The 14,895-nt window shown below is 34.1% G+C and overlaps 1 protein-coding gene across 4 annotated transcripts in view; it reads left to right on the forward strand.

Annotated features, from left to right (window-relative positions):
- The window catches only part of CCDC141 (coiled-coil domain containing 141), a 62,305-nt gene that overhangs the window by 12,717 nt on the left and 34,693 nt on the right, over positions 1-14,895 (forward strand). For all 4 annotated transcript variants that reach the window (XM_039700706.1, XM_039700698.1, XM_039700716.1 and 1 more), the window contains exons 4-10: positions 2,632-2,823; positions 3,927-4,035; positions 5,752-6,005; positions 8,171-8,290; positions 12,985-13,179; positions 13,762-13,934; positions 14,732-14,873. In XM_039700706.1, coding sequence (XP_039556640.1) covers positions 2,632-2,823; positions 3,927-4,035; positions 5,752-6,005; positions 8,171-8,290; positions 12,985-13,179; positions 13,762-13,934; positions 14,732-14,873 — 1,185 coding nt within the window. The remainder of the gene's footprint in view (positions 1-2,631; positions 2,824-3,926; positions 4,036-5,751; positions 6,006-8,170; positions 8,291-12,984; positions 13,180-13,761; positions 13,935-14,731; positions 14,874-14,895) is intronic.

The following is a 14,895-nucleotide window of genomic DNA, read 5'->3' on the forward strand; positions in this document are numbered from 1 at the left end:
AGTCATCTTTTTTTTTTTGATGGAAATACATTTTTCCTCTTGCTAAGTTTGCTTCTAGATCAAGAGATACAAGTTGGAAGAAAGGAAATACCAATTGGATATTAGGGAAAAAAAGTTTGACCATGAAAATGAGTTCATTCTAGAACAAGCTGTGCAAAAAAGTTCTGCAAAACAAAAGTTCCATTGTTAGGAATATTTAAGACTTGAAGGGCAAAGTCCTTGAGTAACTAGACAAAGGGGTTAGACAGATGACCTGAAGAGTCCTGTCCAAATTATTCCTTGGGTCTGTGTTGATAAAAGGGTTATTTTTCAAAGATAAAAAGTAGAAAACCTGTAGTATCAGTCCTCTTTAAAAATAAACTATTCATATATGTAGTATATAGAAACTAACATAGTTGAGGATAATTTTTTTGCAAGTTCACAGTAGCTAGTGGCTTTGACAGTTGTGGGAACCATAATTTTAAACTTAAGGCAATAAAACCATAATATCACTCTGACCATCTTAGGTATTTGAAACGTTTCTCAAACAAAGAGTAGTTTCCTGTAAAATGTTTCTCTCTTTTTTTTTTTTTTAAATTAGTCTGTCTTCTCAAAAAGTAATTTTTTCTGTTGCTGAGAAAACAGACCACATGATAACTCTTGTGATACTATATTAGTTTTTTTGTAGCATTACAGGAGCTATTATTTGAAGGCAATAAAATATACACCCATTTTAAATGAGTGAACCATTTAAACCATGCAATCCAGGCTAAAGAAAAAATTAAGCCTGTATTTGAAAACTTCCATTAATGAATGCTTCATAGGTTTTTTTTGTGTGTTTTTTTTTTTTTTCAGTTCTAAACACAAAAAGACTATTACACATGAACAGCTTCATAGGGTTTTTTTTCTGTTTTTTCTTTTTTTTTTTTTTAACTTTATGCACACTAGTTTCGCATTTCATTAAATGCTGCAGTTTGGTTTGCTTTAACCTTCTAATTTTCTTTGGCTACATTTGAATTAATCTCATAGTAACTGAATTTTAAAAAGTGCAGGGAGCATGACTGATAACCTTTGAAGAATATTCCAGTTTTCTCTGTGTTTTAGGGGTTAGCTATTCCTCACAGCTAATCAATTACTAGAAAACAGCCTACTTGTCAGGGATAAATGGTAATTAACAACCTGTTCAGAAAAAAGGCTTCTAAAAGAAGAAAATCTACTTCTGGGTCCTATACCATTTGTGTAGCATTGATCTTGCATAGTTAGGAAAGATTTAGCATTTGAAATGTCTTTTAAATATGCTGAAGCTGATGTAATATTAGGATAAAAGCATACCTAGTTTTATTTCAAAATATAATATAGTCAGCTCTTTGAAAACTAGTGTTTGCCAAGAAATTCCACATGGAACTACCTCAGATGTCATCTGGTTTTCTACAGCATATTCAGACCAGCTGTGAAAGTGGCCTAATATTTTGGTAAAATTAACCTTGTAGTGACAAGCAGTTTGGGTGTAAGGTTCTGAGAATATTTTACCCCTTTTTTAATATCAGCATTGTCATGACTATAATGCTTCTCATTAACTGATATTAAGATGTTGAGTTAGTAAAGAGACTATCAATATCTCATATACTCATTTAATTCCTGTTATATTCGTTACAGAGCCGTTCTAGAATGTTAATATCTCATGTTGGATGATTAATGAATGCCACTACTTTTACTGAGTTTTTATGCATGTAACAATTTTATGCCTCATCAAGAAGGTAACATCATAAAGGCTTCTCTTAGAGTTGGTTATCAACTTTTTATCCAGTAGTATATGAATGGTCGTTTCAATTGCCTAATAAAAATTTCTTTTCACATTACATATTCATGTGGTAGCACCTCTAATAACAAAAAAAGTGACACTTCATTAATTCATGCTCATGATAAAACCCAGGATGGGGGTTGGGAAGAACAGAGAACAAATGTTAATCAATTTTTCTGACACACTAAAGATTTGTAACATAAGCTGGAAATGGGCCGGCAGTTATCTTTCTTGTGCTGAGGTTAATAAAAGGAATGAAACACAGAAGAATTATTTTGACAATAGTGCATTATTATTTCGTGGCCAGCTTAAGCAATGCAGCAAGCTGAACTTGAAATATTATATAACTTAGGTGTGATTTTTTGGAGAATGTGTTTATGCTTTAATCACTCTTATCTGGATTGCATTGTAGTAATCAGAAACTTATGAGTAAATTACCTCCCAAACTTCTAAAACTCATACTGTCCAGTAGTGTAATATGATGGCATATGAAAGAGGAATCAAAACATCTGCATTGCTACCACTTCCAGGAGGACAGACTTGTGTTTATGGAAATGTAAAAACATTGGAGTGTAAATATTAGAGAAAACATGATACATTCTCTTAAATCTTGTTTGTATGTGAATTTTAGAAAACTATTTCCTCTTAAGTGCAGATGAAATTCAGAAGCTTGTTATAAGAAATAGCAACAGTACTATCACTAGGAACTGGAAATAAAGCAGGAGTAGAAGGTTTGTGGCTCCTATACAGACCCACTGTAAAGATATCCTGACACGGGTATCAGCACAGTGATGTGGATTTTGTGTACAGATTTCTTATGTTTGTTTTGTTTTCGTGTATTTCCTTCTCAGGCTCTGGAAGACAAGGTATGGGACCTGCTGCAGGAAGCAGACAAGGTTGCAGAGGAGAACAAAGAAAAGAGTCAGGTTTATGATGCCATGGCAGAGACCCTTGGGGATGCGTGGGATGCACTCATCATTATGTTGGAGAAACGACAAGCACTTCTGGAACTTACTTCAGTGTTCTTTGAAAACGCTCTGGAGGTTTGTATTTAAATCAAATAACTGTTGATTTGAAGCTGCTCTCATCTTACAGGTACTCTGACCATTGTAATTTTAATGTGTTTTATATTGTTCATTGCATTCCTAAAGGTTGAGGCAAGCAAGAAAATTAAATTCTAAGGATCCTTCCTTTTCAGCCTTTCAGATAGTGCAGGATGAAGCTGAACAAAACGCCATGTAGACTTTAAGAAATATTTTAGTCACAATGTCTCCTGAATTTGTACTTTGCAGAAAATGCCAGTGAAAAGTGGAACTAGACCCAACCATAAAATATGTATTTCAGTGGCTAGGAATATTCTGCAGAATAGCTTTCATTCCTTATGATTAAAATTATTTGGCATTGAATGAACTTATTGTCAGGTGCCTTCACTGATTATTGGTCACTGAAAGTTTTACACCAAAATATCCATAAGTTATTGTAATTACAAAAAGCAAACATTAGTCTAACTTGACAGCGCTTTACCTGAGACTTTGGTGTACAGATGGACACCAAGAAACGAAAAACTGTGTCATCCCTGTTAACCCATTTCTCTCTTATCATAATTCACTGCTACACACAGGGAGCCAAAGAAGAGAGGGATTCCATACCCTGCAGGTTTTTGTCCACTCTGTGTAGCTTCATGATCAATGTCATCACATCCTGGAACTTAGAGTTTAATAATTCTCCCTGATAATTTTGTTTCTGTATTATGCTAATGCCATCTATAAGTTGCAGAAGCAAATACTAACTGCTTTAAGAAGTCTAAGATCAACAATCTACTAATTATTGTGTGCTGATAATGTGTATTATACAAAGAAATTAGATTTGGCATAAGGCTTTGTAGGAAAGATGATTCACAAAGTGGCAAACTGTAATTACAGATTGTGTCAACTAAAATCCTTCAATCCATCAGTACCTGAAAGAAAAAAACAACTCAGAAGGTGCATAGAGGCCACAAAGCATCTGTATCTGGCATTCACTGAAAAAGCCTTTCTCCAAGAATTTACAAATTCTCATGAACTTTCCCAATAATACCAAGATTGATGTAGTTATGCAAAACAAAATTACTGTGTGCTTCTCCCTATCCTTTGTTTCCTTAATGTAGTTTGCTGTTAAAATTGACCAAGTTGAAGATTTCCTGAAAAATACTCAAGAGTTTGACAATATTGACTCTTTGAGAGAACTTCTTCTGCAACAAGAGCATCATACAAAAGGTACAAACAGAATACCACTCCTGACAGCATGTGCTTATGTGCTGACTTCTTGAGGGAATAATTTTATTTTTTCTGTGTGTATTAAAAAAAATTCTATAACAAATACGCAAATGTTCTGTTTGGAAAAATATAACAGTGAGAGAGATTTTATCAGTCTTGCTGAAAGATGTAAAACTCCTGGTTTCAAGCTAGCCCTTGCATCTCACCTTCAACAACTTTCCTGCACATACCTTTGCCCATAAGTTTTCATTCCCACAAATTCTTTTTCTTTATTCAAGCTTTCACGTGAAGTACCTTATGCTATATTGTGGCATGTTCAAATCAAAAAGAGAAAAAAGTTTCTGGAACCAATCTAATTGTGTGGCTGCTTCTGACACCTTTCCAATTCCATATGGTTCTGCATTTTGTATAAGTCTTAAGACTCTGTCCTTGTAATTTTAATAACATTTTAAAATTAAACTTGGCAAAATATCAATCATAATTTATTATTCACTAGTGGAGCACTAGCTAAAACAGTTTTAGCTACCTTGAACACCAGGTATTCTTCCTGGGAGGCTGAACAGAGAATCAAACTTGGATAACATTAATATGGATTTTGGGTCTTCCAAATAGATCTTCATGGGAGCAAATTGTTCACTGCATACCAATTTAAACTTGAAGTATCTGGCAGCAATTTACTGCTGAAAAGACTGTCTGTAACTGTAAGCATCAGATGAAATTATTTGCCAGACAAAGTCTGCTTTGATGGCAATAAGCCTTCCCTCAGATGGAGGAAAGTAGCTGCAATTTATTGACTTCTTATTCTACCCTAAAGTAAAATAAGATTTTTGAAAGCTGATATTGAGTTATTTGATAAAAAATAACCAGTGCTTTCTCCAAGAAGGATACTCTCTACCTGCTCCAAAGAAAGGTGGTTGAAAATACCACCCTGACCAAGTATTGACTATACCAGTATATTATAAGTATTCTATCACAAATGCTGATCACTCCTGAATTAAAAAAAAATAACACAAAGGAACTCTGAAATGGAATTTAAAAAGTGAAAACTTATGAAATATATTTGTTTACCCATTTCTATCTTTGTTCAATTTTGGATGGACCGAAATTAAACATTTCTGATTAATACCACTTTTCTGGAAGGTAAGAAGTAAAATGGACAAGCTTGTGGCAGTGAGCTCGTGGAAACTAATCTCTCTTGTTATCCTTGGGGTCTGAAGAACTAGAGGCCTCCCACTCTGCTTCTTCCCTGAGTGTTTTTTGTGAGAAGAGGAGATTTAGGGTGCTTTGCCTGACTAGTTGCATCACTAGTGAAAAAGTGCAGCGGGTCCTGACCCACATGGGAAGCAGGGTAGAAAATTCCACTTCAGCTTTCCCACAGGTTGGCAAATCAACAAAAAGAGATCAGTTTTGAGAAAACAATGATGCTTCTGGCTTTTGTTTTGGTGACTCTCAGTACACCATCGTACGTGTGTGTATGTATCTTTGTGTATACACTATTGTACCTTCGTAGGTTTACATAAGAGCTGTCCAAATTGAAATATATTAGTGCATATATATCTTCTAAAGTAAGCATTCAAGTTCATGCAATGCATGAAAATACATTGTGGTCATGAATGCAAATAGATAGCTTGAAAGATGCTTGAGTAATATTTGAAATATGGTCCTAGAATCACAAAGCACTCTGGGTTTTCTCCTGATGAAATTCTGTTCTTACAGAACTTTTGGAGAAGTCATTTGCTCTTTTAAACAAAAGCCATGACCTAACTCAATTCATAGAAGAATTCAAATGTGAGGGGCCAAATGCAAATCCAGAGCTGATACAAGGAGCCCACAGCAGCTGCTTGAAGATTGACAATCTCCTTGAGATGCTGCAGGACAGGAGGCGGCAGCTGGACAAATTCCTCAGACATCAGCGCCAAGGACTGGAGCAGGTTCTGCAAATTTGTTTGTGGCACCAGCAGGAGACCCAGGTAACACATGCAACATCAAGGGAAATCACAGTACAGAAAACAACCTAGCAACTGTTAGACAGTACAAACAGAAAAGGAGCTTAAATAGATTTGTTAGACCTATATTTCTTGGCTACATCTCTTTGAGGAAATCCTAACTTTGAATGTTTGATGTTAGTGGAAGTTAAAGGAATACAGAGAAAGCAGAGTACTGGAGACATGCTCTGCTGTATTGACTCTAAGAGTAGCTTTTTGCTCTTTGTGTTGCTTCTGTTTTGCCAGGCACAACTGTGTAGTCTAGAGGGATGCACAATCTGTGTGTTGTTTATCCCTTACTACCAGGTTATGAAACACTGAAAATGCAACATCTCCCTTTGCTCTCTAACTGGAATGTGATGATCTGATAGTCATGATTGTAACACGTCTTTTTCAGAATTTTCAATGTGTGAAAGCATATTTATTTTACATAGTTTCCTTTATGGAAGTGTCAGCATCATATTTTGTGATATCTCTTTCATTAATGAAAATCAAAGGCAGATTGGATTATTTTATGCATAATTAATTATCTTTGGAAGAAGAGGTAATTAATCTAAACAATAATTACTGTAAACAAAAGATAAAATCTAATTCTTGAAAAACAGGAGTGATTTTAGATTTCAACCAATCAAGGAAAACCACCGTATTTTCAAACTGCTGTGTTAACCTTGTCTCCTTTCCCATACCTTCCGCAAAATCACTGAAAGTGAAATTCTGTGTGTTTCTTGCTTATAAAGCAAGTTAAGAATGCTCAGCCATTCCTTCAGAGCCAAGGTAGCATAATGAAATCACTCAGAGGTATTAGCTGCAGTGGAAGCCAACTGATTAAACTCACTGTAATGGAAAGGAATATTGCCAAGTGGTAAAGGGGTGAACACTTTGCTATAACAGGGTTAAAAAATTACTTCTTCCTCTGCCTAACATTACAGAAATACTGGTTTGTTTTGCTAAACAGATCCATGATAAAAACCCGCCAGCCCTAATTTGCAAATGAATTTTTATTTCCCTTTTTGCACAGTTTTTGTTGTCCATTCCATTTATTTGTTTTTTGATGAACCCATAGCAAATATTCTGTGAAAATGTACTTCCAGGAAAAATGTTTCAGTCAGTAAGTACACATCTGGAGGATATACTCAAGAAATGAAGGCTTAGTGTTAAAACAATTCCCTTACTTTCCTAGGTCTCTTGGACTCATAATGTGAGCATTTTTTATGTGTAACTGAAAATACTTCCAATGTATTTTAAAGGGTTTTTCATTTGTTATAATTGCTTAAATTTATTAAAAATAGCATGATTCTACATAAGCAGATAAAACAACAACAACAAAAGATTTCCAGTGGGTTATTAAAATCTGTAGTACCTAGAGTACAGAAATTCTTAGTATGCTGACTGTGATCTAAGTATAGTAGTGATTTTCCAGACTGGAAATATTGGAGGAAGTCTTCCTGATACCAATAACTAATTCTGGATATTATTTTAACATGTGGAGCTTCACTCAGGAATTCTTGCCATGTGTTGTTTACAAAGAAAGCGAGAGGCACCTACTATGAATCAAGCAGATATAAATGCAAGTAATTCTGTGGAATTTAGATGATTTGTATATTGCATTTTTGCTGCACATACTTGCTGAAAAGGTTTGTAAGATGTAATAAATTTGTGAAGCTACATAAGATTATTCTACAAAATAGTATCCCATTATCTTTACTGGGTTTTTCAAGCCAGGGATGGAGAGGTTCTATTAGGTCAGAAATACACAGATTTGTAGTATTTTACTGTATGCAAGTGTTTAAGTCACTCTAAGTCATGTCAAGGGAGAATGTACAATATCTTTATGGTATGAAAAATCATGCCTTTATTTTATGCATGGCTATAACCTTATTCTTCTTCTACTGTGTTTACAATTTGCTCATACTTGATGAATACATTTTTGTCTGTTTTGTCACGTATATCCACTATGTGCTTGCTTTGGTATTAGTCCTTTCTGTCTGCATTTCTTCCAACACAAATGTAAGGGTTTAAATAGAAGCATGAATGAAAGGAATGAAAAGGTGAGGCTTTTCTTTTTTTAATTAAATTGCCTTGTACATATTTTTTTAAATGGACAATAACTTCTCAAACTCCTCATTGAGTTCTTTTTATTATTTAATTAGGTAACATCTTGGTATAAGAAAAATATCAGAGATTACTTTCAGAAGCAAAACTTAGGCTCATCACTATTGGAAAATGAAGAGTTACTTCAGGAACTTGAAGAAATGGAAGTCAAAGTGAAAGTAAGAAATACCATAATTTGTTGGTGAAGCATCTTTAAAAATGAGTAGCAAAACATGAACTTGGGCATTGAACAAGCGTGTATAGGAGTAGACATTTTGTAATGTACATGAGATATATATCTCTATATGTCTAAATTATTTTAGTAATTTTGCTTCTTTTAATGCAAGGCCTCCATGTTTCTCAGATTTTTTTTTTAATTTAAAATTTTAAAAGCTACCCATAAGTTAGAAGAATAATCCTTGATGGTGTTTAGTTGGTTTTTCAATTTAGTGATCAAGTTGCACATTGGTAATTTACATGTAAAATCCTGAGGTGAAAAATAAAGAAAAGGAAATTTGATTAGAATTTTAACAAATGATAGTGTTTACAAAGGATAAAACCCCAACCATTTTTACCATGATTAATTGTCAGTGAACCGAGTACATGATTGGAAGATGTATTTGTCCATGTATTTCTTGTGAATAACAGTAATTGAAAATGCTACTTTCATAGTTAATATCAGTTTTCCAAAAAAATAAATCTGTTACCACCACTCATAAAAGCAAGATGAGATTAAAGAAAATGTTGCTGTAAGAAGAAATAATTTTAGTATGAAATAAATTGCTTATATTGAGAACCTTATTTAGGTAACTGTGTTGTGCTGTAATCAGGTAAGTGCTGTTGCTGGGTCAGGACCATTCCCCAAGATATCTTTTTCATGCAATTGAATTCAGATAACCCAGATGACCAAGGAGGTCTTTTTCATCCAGAAACCATCCCAGTAGAACTAAATGTCTTTTTAAAGGTTATTGTATTGATAGTAAGAGGCTTCTGATTGTTCACAGATCTGTATTGTATTGATTGATAGGAATTGTATTGATAATAAGAGGCTTCTGATTGTTCACAGATCTGTTTCCCTGTAAGCTTTGTCATTAAATGTCACATGTTTGCCTGTTTGCATAATTAACAGGTAACTGCTTCAAGGCTGTCATGAAAACAATACAATAATATTTCTAATGCTTCTCCAAGCAGCATGTCAAAAAATACTTTATTTATTTTTTTTTTTAAGGGAAGATGAGCATGTAAAGATAAATTCTTCTGAACAGACCTTTGACACAAGGACAACAGATAAACCAGTAAATGAGTACACTATGGAGTGTTTTCAGAGAGAGACACAACAATAGGTGTTCTAAAACATTGCTGAATTTTAACCAAATAGTCATTAATCTTCCCCACATTTCATTATCAGAGGCTATTCTTGTAATTTGCTCTCTGAATTAGAAATTAGAGTGCAAGTGCAGAAAACAATAGGCATTTTCATTTTGTATAATAATATTTTTCATGGTTGAGTATCTAGGAAATAACTTTTAATAATAACACTTATTACAATTTCACCTAAAAATTCTTCTCCCGTACATTATGTAATAGATCATTCATATAATTTTTAATTCATTTCCTTTTTTAATGAGGTAATTTTAAAATGTTTAGCATTAAACATTTTTGTTATGCATCCATGTGAATTATTATTTCGAGGATCTTATCTTTTTAAGCCTTATGCATTTCTTCCTACCAGCATGTTCTAGCAGAGGGAAATTAAATTCTCGAAGGGAATATTACTGAGCATGTTGGTTTTGCTTATGATGTGCAGAAGAGTGGCCAGGTTGAAACTGGTTGAAACTGAAATTATAATTGAGAAAGCTGTGAGTTATGGGGCTTTGAGAAAGCTGTGAGTTATAGGCATCAGTTTTTGCAGCACCGAACTGCAGATGTTGAAAACAGAATAAAGGAGGTACCTGTTCCAAAGCAGCATAAATAAATCTTTTCAAGTAACATTTCATATGTGTGCTGTAGCTCAGAGCAAAATGCTTTGTGTAGTAGATATGCAGAGCAAGTTTAATGTTGGAAAAGCAGACATTTTTTTAAGTGGAAATTTCCAATGTCTGAACTGTTTCACACAATGTGTTTACTCACGTGTATTTTTGCATTAAGCTGAACAGGAGAAATGGTTTCTTAAGTTGTTCAGAGGCCAGCCTAAGAGGGATTTACAAGCTTAGCATGTAATTTATGGGACTGGGCTGAGAGGAGAAAAGAGAATGATTCAATGTTGTTATTATTTTCTCAAGCTGGTGTCTTATGTTGAAGTTCACCTTGCTAACATGTAAAACCCATAAAAACATTGTCACTAGTTTGTAAAATTATCAAGAAAAAAAACAAACCCAAGAAATCATAACTGGGGAAAAAAGCCCTCAACCTTCACAGACTTTAAAATAATCCTCCTGCCCCCCATTCCTGCAAGGTTTTCCCAGCTCCCCCCACAAGTTCACCTTGCTAACATGTAAAACCCATAAAAACATTATCACTAGTTTGTAAAATTATAAGACCAAAAAACAAACCCAAGAAATCATAATTGGGGAAAAAGCCCTCAACCTTCACAGACTTTAAAATAATCCTCCTGCCCCCCATTCCTGCAAGGTTTTCCCAGCTCCCCCCACGCCAAGATTTGAGAGAAGAGGCACATTTAGGAGCTGGTGTTTCAATAAGGGTGTGCTGGCACTGGTTACCTGCTTGCTGTCACATTTCTATGTGCCCTGGAGGTGCTGGACATGGTAAAGAAGAGCTGCTAGCACCACTTTGTGGCCAAATAATTTTTAACATATCTCAGCAATTTTCTGACTTTGAATTATTTTTGCTCTTTCTGCTTGTTGATTTTATCAGTTCACTGTTAAATACACTGCTACAGCCATTCACTGAACTTCCCAAAAGGCACATCATATGGTAATGGTCATAGCAGCTCACAACCCCTTGTGGTTTTATTAGTGCCCACTACTTCTTTTGTAATTTGACAATAATAATATAATATGATTGTATTGGTATTTATACTGCAATGTAGTTCCTGAAGGGAAAAGCCTTTTGAATATTCACAAGGACTAAATTATCAATGTGCTGATGTATGCAATGAACCAATGACAGATTTGGGGCTCAGAAAAAGTTCAGTTGTGGACATTTTTGCATACAAGAGAACAAGCTAACTTATCACATATTCTGAAAAAAAATGCATACTTTTATATTTCATTGACTTATATTGTATTTGCTGCTTTATCTAATATATGGATCATGATCTGAAGTCAAATGAATGTGCTTCAAAATTTTCTGAGCTTAAGCCTAGAACGTTACAGTGAAAAAACTTTTATACAGCTTCTCAGGTTTTGATTCAAAGTCCAAAAGTTTTATTGTATGGACAAAAAAAGTCAATTTATCCCACAATAATTGTTTAATAACAAGATAAATTTTGAGATATTTCTGCATTCTGCCCCCCCCCCCCAATTTTTGCTGAATATTTTAGAAGGCAGAAAAATATTCAAGACTTTTAATTAAAGCTACAATATTTTTAATTAATCAATTTTAACACTCTTAAAAATACCTGTTTAATCAGAGAACCTAGAAAGGACTAAATTTCCTTGCCAAATGGAGTAGTGAAAGCAAGTTTTTAAGACTCACTGCAGTGAGGAAAAGAATAGTGACAAAAGCTAAGGAGGCACATTCAACATGTCAGAGCAATTCACAAGCATCTCCTGGTAAATTGAAAAGTCAGTGTAAGAGTAGGCTGTGTGTTCCTTTCAAGGAAAATGAGTAAGAAATATGTTTGTGCTGACTGGCAGATTGTTATGAATTTAGCATGTTGAGGTCTGAAGAACAGAAGAAGCTAACTAAGATTTTTCCACTGATTTTTTATGTCCTGTTGATGGAAAGCCTAGGCTTTTTATGTGTAGAAACATTTCCTTATAAATAGAAAGCTGAAAATGAAGCTGTCGCTAGCTGTTTTATAGAAAATTTATCCAAGTTTGAGGAATGTTTCAACAGGCTAGCAAATGAGTCTAACTAAATTTAATACCCTCAGAGAGTGTGCAATGTTGTAATGTTTGTGGAATGTTTTAAAATATAAATTACTATAATAAATTGGGATTTTGAGCTTGTGTGAAAACTTGAGAAGAGCCTAGCCTCAATATAAACAAGGTAGGGTTTAATATCTGCTTTTAGATCATCTAAAATCTGCTGTTGGGCATCTTGTACCAAACAAATTTATGCATTTTGTTACAATTAAATACTCTTACATGGAATAATTTCACTGTAAGTTGATTCATTTTCTTTTAATTGTAATTCTTATCATTCTCACTGCCACTAGAAAGGTTCATGATCAGATAAGACAGTGATATTTTTTGAGTGGACTTAATATTTTGTGTAGGAAATCAGGAAAACTGTACAATGGAGAGTGGCAAGGATGATGGCACAACCTGCTGTAAGGGAGGGCCATTTGATTGAAGTGATTACCAGACATCTCTTAGCAGAAACTCTCTCACTGCAAGCTGCTATTATCTAGGCAATATTTTGATTTCTTCTTGATTAAATAGGTGGGCTGAAGGGCTGTTTGACATGAGAGTGTGGTCTTACCAGGAGGTTTCTTGTCTTTATCTTGACCATTTTTCACAGTAGACATCTTAGTAACTGCTGGTCCTGCCTGTGAAACGGTGTCAAAGAATGTAGAATGCCACTGCTGGAAACTCTTATCACTAAAACCCTCCTAGTAGAAATACTGCATTAAGTAATGATAGCTTTCATGCCTATAAGAGTACACATTTTCCAATGCTTATATTATTACCGTGCAGTGTATTATTTTTCGATGTGTAATTGACTAAAGTGGATTTTTTCCCGCTAGGAATGGAATTACACTGTGGAACAACTGGAAGATGAAGCATTTAGGATCTTGCTTTCAGAGGACTATACAGAAAAAGAACATCTAAAACTTTCAAATCAGAAAATCTGTCTGTTACAAGAAGAAGTGTGCCTCCATATGGAAGAAAGGAAAGCCCTTCTGCAAGAGGCCAATGACTTTTTTCAGGCTGCTGGCAAGGTAGGTAAGAAGCCAGGTGTGTAGTAATAACCTGACAATTAAACTATTAGTGTGCTCTTGATGGCTGGTGGATGTGGAATTATGCAAACAGTAGGCTAAGCAATTTGAAGTGCAAAATTACAAATCCAATTTCCCTTTCCATATGAATTTTTGCCTCAATGACTTCTATCCAAAATGGCAAATCCATTCAAAAATGTATTCTCTTTTTTATTTCCTTTAAGTATATTGAGTGCTTGGTTTCAAAATAAGGTATCTGGGAAATATTTTTTTCCAAGAATTGGGCTTTGAGATTGTTTTATGGGGACACCAGAAACAATGCCTATTCTTGCAGTGGTTTCTACAGGAGCTAATTATAATCACTATTATTAATAATGCAACGGGGTTTTTTTCCAAAAATCTTTCAGTTAGAAGACTATTTAGAAAAGTTTATATTTTAGGGTGTCCAAAGACCAAACAGTCCTGTATTTTTTTCAGGTATATTTTTTTGAGATTATTTATAGAAGTTTTAAAAACAGGTGATTTCCAAGGATAGTTCCAACAACACAAATATTGATAACATATATTTTTCTTTTTTCTCTTCAGGTACTTGATGGTCTGGAAAGCATTGAGAATTGCCGTAAAATCTCTATTTCAGAAGGCTTACATTTACCTATATTGACACTGAAGTACAAGGAATTGCAGGAAGCAATTAAAGGTTTTACAGCAACGACCATGCAGAAGGGACGAACTTTAGTTAATAAAGCAGATTCCCACAGGTATTAACATAAGTTTCTGGGGAAACTAAAGTAGTGAAAAAACTTATTTAGTACATGTCAGTTTTACAAAAATTCTTATGATGGATATAAAATTAAGTAAGAAATAATTTTATGGGTAGGGAGAGGGGTTAATATCAAAACTTCAGTTCTTAATTGTATGAGGTTACTTCTTTACAATCTAAAGAGGAATGCCTCAAGTGTTCAGGTTCTGAATTGTTCCCTGATATTATGGTTTAAGTTATAATGCAAGCCACTGTTTTGTAAATTTGGGGGGGGGGTTTCTCCCATTAAAACAACACCCTTAAGAAGAGGTTGACTTAGAATGCATATGACATTCTTTTTTCAGCTACTGTAAAAACACTGAAATATTTTAGAGTCCAAAGAAAACATTCTTTTTAAAGTAGAACTGGCATGCCATATATTTTCTCTTTTAAGCTCTTCCATTTGTCATTTTAGTTTTTAGATAGTATAGCTAGAGTGAAAAGGGAAATGAGCTATTTCTCAGTGAATCAGACTATGTGTCTTGTGAGAAGTAATATATCTGTCTTGTGAATCTACCTTAGACACTAGTGACAAGATATTTGTTTGGAAATTTAATTTGTGTTTTACTAATTATCAATTTTATTTGTATTAATTTCAATATTTTTCTTGGTTATTTTTCTTTTAAGGGTAACAGTTTAAAATTCATAAGTTACTCATACAAATCAACAGATTGAGTGTTGGGTTCTTTAAAAATCATAATCATCCTCTATGTTGAGCAAAAAAAGAGAAATGACAGTTCTACTTTTCTATTTTAGCTCTTGGGTGGCAGGAATTCAGAAAATGATGGAATATGTTCAAAAAAAAGTAGATAAATTAAACAGACAGTGTCCAGATTATGAAGAATTTACTTTGAAGAAACAACAATGGATTGCCTCACTTGAAGATCATCTGAGTAAGGTACATCACAGATTCATAGAAT

Source organism: Passer montanus, unplaced genomic scaffold (genome assembly GCF_014805655.1).
Source record: "Passer montanus isolate IOZ18808 unplaced genomic scaffold, ASM1480565v1 scaffold1, whole genome shotgun sequence".
Taxonomy (NCBI): Eukaryota; Metazoa; Chordata; class Aves; order Passeriformes; family Passeridae; genus Passer; species Passer montanus.